At 30.0% G+C, this 9,420-nt stretch overlaps 1 protein-coding gene across 1 annotated transcript; it reads left to right on the top strand.

Moving 5' to 3' along the window:
* Nucleotides 1-6,074: 6,074 nt before the first annotated feature.
* LOC150030545 (NAD(P)H-quinone oxidoreductase subunit N, chloroplastic-like) lies at nucleotides 6,075-8,643 on the top strand. Its single transcript, XM_090309612.1, has 4 exons — nucleotides 6,075-6,795; nucleotides 6,887-7,003; nucleotides 7,087-7,172; nucleotides 8,369-8,643. The coding sequence occupies exons 1-4, from the start codon at nucleotides 6,397-6,399 to the stop codon at nucleotides 8,412-8,414; spliced, it is 648 nt and encodes a 215-aa protein (XP_090165738.1). The 5' UTR covers nucleotides 6,075-6,396; the 3' UTR covers nucleotides 8,415-8,643.
* The last annotated feature ends 777 nt before the right edge of the window (nucleotides 8,644-9,420 follow it).

The raw sequence follows: 9,420 nt of genomic DNA, 5'->3' as shown, positions 1-9,420 counted from the left end.
TAAAAATATTTTTTAGGCCAAAAAACATGTGAAGCAATGTTTTTTTTTAACCCTAATTTAAAAATTTATTCCATATAAACATTTTATACCTTTAAAAATTAGAAACTTATGAATTTCCGGAATTAAAATATAATTAATTCAACATGAAAATCTTAAAAACACATGGATTCACATGTCCATTCTACTAGAATATTCTTGCACTATCACTAAACAAATCGCCAGCTTAATTTCAACAACATTGTTATATATTTGAGAGACAAGACATACCAATCAAATAAACTAATGTATATTTAGATTATACCAAAAAAAGACAATTAATCTTCAGTTCTAAGTGTCTACATTATTTTAAAATGGCATTCATAGTTGATTTTATGTTTATATTTTCCAATGCGACGTTAACTCAATTAGTTTACATTCTTTTTTTCATTGATCTCCTATCCCTTCAATTATTATATTAAAAAAAGCACTTTTGATATTTTAAAAATAATTAATAAATCCCTTTTTTAATCACCATCATGACAAGCGTGACTTGATTCATCCAATTATTCTACTTTTGTTTTATTTTTGTAGGTTGCTTAATTTTAAGAAGTTTTTAATAAATCACTATACTTTTAATTTTGTGTGGATTAGGTTTTCAATTTTATAAATATCAAATACTTTACTAAGATCCTATTGAGTAGGTATTTGATTTTTTGTTTTTATGTTTTTAAAAATTAAATCTATTCCATCCATATTTCTTAAGTACAATAGTTGGATTTTTAGCCAAATTTCAAAAACAAAAACAACTTTTTGGAAGCTACTATCTTTAGTTCTTAAATTTTGGCTTGGTTTTTTAAATCATTAGTGAAAATTAGATAACAAATGAAGAAATTTGGATGTAGAAGTAGTTTTCACAAGCTTAATTTTTAAAAATAAAAACAAAAAAGTAAGATCCGATTTGGTAACCATTTTATTTTTTGTTTTTGAAAATTAGGTCTATGACAATACTTACCTTCAAATTTTTTTCATCTGTTATCTATTTTTTACCAACAGTTTAAAAAGTCAAGCCAAATTTTGAAAACTAAAAAAAATAACTTTGAAAAAATTATTTTTTTTATATATATAAAATTTAGTTAAAAATTAAAGCATTGTATTTAAGAAAGATGCAAATCGATGAAATAGACTTAATTTAAAAAAAAAATTAAATAATTATCAAATGAGACCTAGATGATAACCAAATCGAAATGAAAATTTCAATTTTGCTTCTGATAAGTCATAAGCATTTTCAACATTTTTTAAAAATTGGTGAAGCTATATTATATTTCAAAGATGCAATAAAGACATTAATATTCAATTTTATTTATAATAGATCCATCAATTTTAAAAGATTTCCATAAAAACAAAATTTAAAATTTAGAAACCTCTTTGAAAACTTTTTGAAATTCATAGATCTACATTATTTAAAATTTAAAATAGTATAATTGATGGCGTTACTTTTCGTTTCACAACCTCTACATTATATGACTTGGCAGTAAATACATAATTCATATTACTACCAACAATCAATTTTAAAGAGTATAATTGATACTATGTTGCAAATTATTTAAATCACATTCCTGTGAACAATCAATTTTAATTTCTAAGGTTACTATGCCATTTGATTTTTTATTTTTATTTTTAAAAATTAAGTCTATATATACTACTTTCAACTCCAAATTTCTCTATTTGTTATATACTTTTTATCAAATCTAAAAAACTAAGTAAAAAAACTAAAAAAAAAAAAAAATAGATTTTAAAAACTTGTTTTTGTTTTTGCAATTTGGCTCAGAATTCAACCATGGTAATTGAGAAATATGTAATTATAGTAAGAAATGGAGAGAAAATGTGTTTAATTTTTAAAAACCTAAAAATAAAAAGTAAGTCTATTTTATTCACATTTCTTACAATGATTTGCAATTTTCTTAAGTACAATGATTGATTTCTTAGCCAAATTCCAAAAACAAAAACAATTTTTTGAAAGTTCTCAAAACTTGGTTTGGTTTTTTAAATCATTGATGAAAAATAAATAACAAAAAAAGAAATTTGGATGTGGAAATAGTATCTATAGGCTTAATTTTAAAAAATAAAATGATTATCAAACGGGGCCTAAATAGTTACAAACGGGACCTAAGTAATTATATATTTATTTTAGAAAAAATATCTTTTTAGTCTATGTGTTTTTAGGAATGGTATAATTAGTCCCCAAAATTTAAATTAACCATTTTAGTCCACAAGTTTTGAATGGTAGGTTCAAATGGTGGATAATCTTACCTTTATTCTTTATTACCATTTTTTTAATATTTAAATTTGATCTTAGAATAAAAAGGAAAAATAATTCTATCTCATGAGGAAGAGAGGGAGATTGAAGGTCTCCGGAATGATAATTAAACAGATTCAATAATAATGTTAGGAAGGACAAGGTCGAGGATTCAAAGTTCGACGTACAAATGAAAGGAAGGTCGAGGGTTCAAAATTCGACCTATCTACATCGAATTTTGAACCCTCGACTTATTTAAGAAAAACAATAGTTTTACAAATAATTTGAAAACAACAATATTTTCCTAAATAGTTTCTAAGAGGACAATATCCTTTTAATTTTCCCGTGGTAGTGGGTGATGAGTTGGGAGACGTGCCGAGGAAGGAAATTTTCGAAAAAGGAAAATGAAAAGTTGAAATTTGGAGGTTGAAAAAAGTGAAAAATAAAAAGGGAAAAGGCCTAAAAGGGTACAAGTCAAATGGGTTATTTTGGGCATTGAGTTGAGATAGGATGCCTATGTTTGGAGGGCATAGTTGAGTTCATATGTCCGTATATATGATATAATTTTTTAACTTTAAATAATATGTTTTTATGATTACTATTTTTGTTTTGAAACTTTTTTATTCAATAATTATATCATCTTTGTTTGAATAAAATATGTATTGTAATTTTTCTTTTAATTTTTAAAACTTTTCTTTCTTTCTTTTTTGGACAATGAACAACAATTAACTCATTATATTTCTTGTAGAAATATGGTTAAATAAAATGAAAAACTAAAGCGAAATCAAAACTTTTGATTCTAGCTAATTTTTCTCCATAAATTTCATTATCATCTCCTTCTCTTTCTTCTTCTTCCTAATGTTATTCTATATTTTTACTATGTCATTAATTTTTTTTAATTAAATCTCCCCCATCATCATAACGGCCACTGGAATGTCACCACATTTCTTCAACAGTTTCACTTTCATTTCCTCTCAATTTGGAGGATCATTAGAGAATAAATCTCTATTTTTCACTATTTCTTTATAGAAAATGTCCTAGGAAACAAATTTTCATTTTATGATTTTTTTTTATATGTTACATACTTTTCGTCTAAATATTCTTAACACTCATTTGATATGTGAATTCGTTACGTATAAATATTGCACTTAATGTAGACAAAATAATATTTTTTATATAATCAACAATCTTATAACATACTTTAACAGTCATCAGTCTTATGGTAGTCAGAAGTGGTTGTTGAAGTTTATTATTGAAAATGATTTTTGTTGGAGTTTGTAGTCGGAGTTGATTATTGGATCCTAAAGATGGTCACATGAAGATATATTGGAGTTGGTTGTCAAAGTTTGTCATCGGAGGTGGTTTTCGAATCCTGGAGTTGATCAGGCGAAAGTGACTGTCGAAGTTGATCATCAAAGATGATTTTTACTTGAGATTGTAGTCGGAGATGACTGTCAGAGCCCGAAGTTAGTCGCATGAAGGTGGTATTAGAGTTGGTTATTGGAGTTTGTTATCGAAGGTGGTTATCGATGCCTTGAGTTGTTTGTTGGAGTTGCTCGCTCAAAGGTGATCATCGAAGGTGATTTTCATTAGAGTTTGTAGTCGGAGGTGGTTTTTGGAGTCTACGAAGGTGGTTCTCGGAGTTGGTAGCGTAAAGGTGATCATCAGAAGTGGTTGTCAGAGGTCAGAATTGGTTGTCGGAGTTGGTCACGTGAAGGTTGTTGGAACTCGGAGTTGGTCAACTGAGCTGTCATCAAAGGTGGTTGTTGGAGTCCGAATTTTGTTGTCAAAATTTTCATCGGAGGTGGTCGTCAAAGCTTGGAGTTGGTAGTTGGAGCCCGGAGCCGGAGTTGTCATCGGAGGTGGTCAGAGCCCGAAGTTAGTTCTCAGGATGTGATGGTGGTCGATGGGTAGAGCCATTGAAAATATGGGAAGAAGGGAGAGTTAGGGTGAGTTGGCAAAATATACCGACTTAACTCCATCAACATTTAAAGTTAGTGGACCAAACAATATACCAACTCAATTCAACTCATGTTGGTGAGCCAAACATACCAAAAAGGGTTTACTTCGGTCTAATATTAATTTAATAAAAAAAATTGAGTTATTCTAATTTTATCATATTATTTATAATAAAAGTATATTAATAAATGTTATAATATTTATAATTCGATTGAAATCGGGCCATTCGGGCTAAATGTTGGTCGGGGTTGTTTGGTTTTTAACTATATTTTGAGAAAATTGGTTTTTTTAAAAAAAAAATGGCCTCCAACCCTTGGTTCGGCTGGTTTCGATTGTTTGGCGCGCTTTTTTTACCATCCCTACTCACCCTTATTTTTATATACAAGTTTGTTTGGTTTGTTATATATTAATGACCTGTTTTGGAACTCGTGATTTTGAGGGATGTCAGTTCATAATGAATTTCAAAGGAATTCCACTGTTTAGTATTCCAGGAAATAGAATGATTTTGAAATCTAAAGTGGTTTCAAATCTTGTTTCTAAAAAAAAAAAAAAAAAAAAAAAAAAAAAAAAAACTTCCCTTACTAAAATGCTCAGATTTTGGAGGAATTTCATAGGATTTGAAAGTAAATTATTTATGCCCCAATTGGTAACCATTTCGATTTATGTTTTTGTTTTTGAAAATTAAGCCTATGTTATCCACATTTTTTACAATAATTTGCATATTTCACAAGTACAATGGTTGAATTTTTAGCCAAATTCCAAAAATAAAAACAAATCTATTTTTTTAGGCCCCATTTGGTAACGATTTTATTTTTTGTTTTTGTTTTTGAAAATTAAACCTAATTACCTCCACTCTCAAATTTCTGACCAATGACTTAAAAAACTAAGCCAAATTTTGAGAACTAAAAAAATCCTTTTAAAAAATTGTCTTTGTTGTAGGAATTTAGCTAAGAATTCAACCATTGTACGTCAGAAAGATGCAAATCACTTTAGAAATGTGAATAGAATAGGTTTAATTTAAAAAACAAAAAACAAATAATCAAATAATTACCAAATGGGACCTTAGTTCTAAAAGATTGGCTTGGTTTTTTAAACAATTGTTGAAAAGTAGATAATAAAGGAAGAAATTTGGAGCGTGTCCATAGGCTTAATTTTCAAAAACAAAAACAAAAAAACAAAATGGTTACCAAACGGGGCCTAAAAAAAAGTAGAGTTGTTTATATTTTGAAATTTGACTAAAAATTCAAGTGAAAGATGCAAATCATTATAAAAAAATGCGGATAATATAGGCTTAATTTTAGAAAACAAAAACCTAAAGCGAAATGGTTACCAAATGAGGCATAAATAATTTACTTTCAAATTCTATGAAATCCCCTCCAAAATTTGAGCATTTTAGTAGGAAAGTTTTTTTTCCCCTTCAATTAACACATCATATTTAAAGGTCTATATTAATAAATTTTTAACTTTCTTTTCCTTTCTTATTACCATCTAAACACAAAGTTTTAATTACACTCATTTCAAATTTTTCTCGTTCCAACAAAATAATTAATTTATAATAATTTCTCACATTTTAAATCACAAGATTTAAAATAATTTTTGAAACTTTCTTCAATCCAAATGGAGGGTAAAAGTGTTTTCATTCAAAGTTGGTCGGTGGTGGCTGAAGTTTGACTAAAGTCGGTGGCCGGAAGTTCATTGACAAGTTTGTCGGATATGGAGACCGGAGGTTCATTGGAAGTGACGGTCAGAATTGGCCGATGGCAGCCACGGAAGGTGGTGTCCAAAGGTTGGTCAACAAACTTCCTAAATTAAATTAGAAGGAAAAAAAAAAAAAAGTAACAATGGACAATGGATTTGGATTTATATTCAAGCTCGTGTGACTTCTGGTTGGGCATAATGCCTAACCCAAAACAAACACCCCCTAAAATTTTCCCCATCTTGCTATCACTGTCAGCTCTCAAGCTCTACGTTAAAAGAAAGAAGAGCGAACCCAAATAGATGAGTTTTATCTCCATTTTCATCCACACAAACTTCAACAATGGCATCTGCATAACTTCCACCTCGTCTCAACTTCCATCAAATTCCTCAGCCATGGCTTTCTTTCTTTCTCCTATCCTCATTCTTCCATCCACATTCGAATTCTCTTTCAGAAACCCCCACGAATGGCCCCTGTAGCCTCCATGTTGAACGGAGCAGCTCTAGCGCCACCGCTCCGTCTTCAGCCAAGGCTGCAACATCCACGCACCTTGCCGTTCACGGTGCCGATGAGCGTGCGAAGGTCGAGTTTCGCTGCCCGCAATGGCAGAGCCGCGACGGTGAGATGCGAGGGAATCGGAATTGGCGACTTCATCGGCGGAGATTTGCTTAAATTCGACCTAGGGCAATGGCTATCGGACGTCGAGGAACACAAAGCCCTAGCTATTTACTCGCCGCACGAAGGCGGCTATGAAGGCCGATACCTAAATCGCCTCCGTTACCAGGGCTACTACTTCCTCGATCTATCCGCTCGCGGCCTTGGAGATCCTGAAACCACTCTCACCAAGATTCACCCTGTTTGCCCTGTCCGTTGAATCGAATCCTTACGGCTAATTCACCTTCGTTATTTTTTTCTAGGGTTTCTTCGATTGTTCTTACTTTGGCTTCGAATTGCAGGCTCATTTGGGGAAACAGCCGATCGCACGGTGGTATTTCCCGCCGGAAGTTGATTACAGGCTCGCGGCTCTGCCTCCGAACGCGAAGGGACTCGTCGTGTGGATAATCGAGGCCAAGGTGAGATTCTTTGAACTGCCATTAACGACTCAGAATCAGCCACTTAGAGAAGAATGGATTACCGAATTGGAAACATTGTTCAGGTTCTGTCCAAGGCGGAGTTGCAGTTCCTTGCTTTGCTGCCGACTCTCCGGCCCAATGTCCGAGTCATCGCCGAGTGTGGGAATTGGTAAGTTTCTTCGCCGCTTTCACGGTCCAAATCGGAATAGATAGTTTTTATAATGGGTTGTTTTTAAATATAAAAAAATATCCAAAATATTTATAAAATATGGAAAAATTTTACAACTATCTCTTTTATTATAAAGTTAGTTTAAATTAGAAAATTACTTTTTTTATATAATTTATTTTGAGATTTTTGAAAATAGAAAAATAATTAAAACTATCTAGGCAAAATATTAAAATCCAATCTTCAAATAGGTCTAGAGATCGATAGAGTCTATGAGTGTTGTATGATAGAATCTATCAATGATACTATGTGATAAAATATTTTATGATTGTCTATTTTCTTTTGCTATTTCTATAAATAGTTTAACTTTTTTTTATCTGTGATTTTTTCTTTCTTTTTTTTCGCAGAAATGAGACTTCAAAAATACGTTTAACAATGAATATTATTTTGACCAATTCTAAATGTTTCAAAACTTTGATTTAAAAATCAATTTTGAACGGAAATTGAGAGACTTTCAGTCACCAACTTTAAGATTTCAATTTTTGACGAATATTTCAAAACAGAACAAGTGTATTTTAGAAAAAGAAATGGAGAAGTTCATTATATGTTTTGAAATTTTGCCTTCTTTTTTGTTTTAATTCGAGGAATGATGTGTGAGATAAACGTGAAGAAGATTTCAACCGGAACGGCGAAGAGAATATAGATTAACAGCAATTAACATAGTTTGAAGTTAAAATTCTCATTGAAATTCATTTGAATCCAAAGTATAAGTTATCACGAGAGTCTGTGCATTTTATAAAGATTATAAGTTCGTCTCATCCAATTAGGAATCCTCACCATATTATTTTAAGTTGATTTTTCATTTAAGTTCTTAGATTTCATGGGTTCGAAAATTATATTAGATTAACATATAATTTTTTTTTAAATATCTGTGAGTGTCTTGGCCGGTTTACGTACACCTCGACTAATCTCATGGAACAACCCGCTTGATCTTACAACATTTGGGTGTCAAGAAAATTTATTGAAAATTAATTTTTAATAGGTGGTTATCATGGATTGAACTCTTGATCTCTTAATCATTTACGATTTCACTTTAAACTAATTGATAATGAGATAGTAATTCGTGTATCTTATAGAGAATATATTGAATTTTTTAACGTGGGAATCTCAATATGGGAAGATTGACTTTGTTTTGGTAGGAGGAAGTTCATGTGGAAGCCGCTCAAGGAGATTGCAGGAGCTTGAAGACGCTTCTGAATGACCAATTCCTCCATAAACCTGAAGAATATAGACTTTTTTTCTCTCTCTCAAGCAATTAACTCAAATTTGGTTAAATAGTTCAGACCGTAGATTCCACCACTCCAAATTGAAAAGAAAGAAGATTATGAAGTTTTATTATCTAGTGTGATATTATTTAGTGTAAATTGCAAATAATATTATTATACTTTCATGCAATTATTACCTCAAAGAATGACATCCTCGGTGTCAACTGATAATCCACATAGAACATGTAACATTTGACAGACATAGATTCAAATCTTTCACCTTGACATATGGTTGGACTTAAAAATAAATAAATACTCTAAAAAAAAAAAAGATTTAGGGGCAAAATATATCATTTATTTGTGAATAATTTTTGATATTATAAAAAAGTAATTGATCTAAGTTAAATTATAAAATTAGTCTTTAAACTTATAAAAGTGTCTAATAGGTTGTTAACTTGAAAATAGTTTATTAAGTCCTTGAACTTTTAGTTTTGCGTCCAATAACTGTTATGTTGAAAAAATTAAAAATTAAATGATGTACTAGATTAAAAATAAATAAATTTTATGACTAGTGAAAACGTAAATTTTATTTTTGTGTTTAATAGGTTTGTGAATTATTAAAAATATCTAATAGGTCAATGACCAAATAAATAGAAAATTTAAATTTCAAAAATTTATTAAACACGCTAAAGAATCTAGTATTTGCACCCCGTTTAGTAACTTTTTTTTTTTAATTTTTTAAATTGTGCTTGTTTCTTACAACTTATTTCACGATTTTCATATTCCCTAACACTTTATTATAAGTTAAATTCCAAAATAATAATAATAATAATAATAATAGGATATTTGTAATACATAGTAGAATAAGAGAAAAAATATAAAAATATATTACATCTTTAAATTATTTGCAAATATGGATGAGTTGACTAGTCAATCTTTGATTTTTTTTAAAAAAAATTTTTCAATTTCGCCCTCCTTTGTCTTAT

Source organism: Benincasa hispida, unplaced genomic scaffold, assembly GCF_027475165.1.
Source record: "Benincasa hispida cultivar pf3 unplaced genomic scaffold, pf3_genome.v1.1 HicScf1848, whole genome shotgun sequence".
In the NCBI taxonomy this organism is placed as follows: domain Eukaryota; kingdom Viridiplantae; phylum Streptophyta; class Magnoliopsida; order Cucurbitales; family Cucurbitaceae; genus Benincasa; species Benincasa hispida.
Note: the sequence above shows the minus strand (reverse complement) of the source record. Positions and strands in the feature narration are given on the sequence as shown.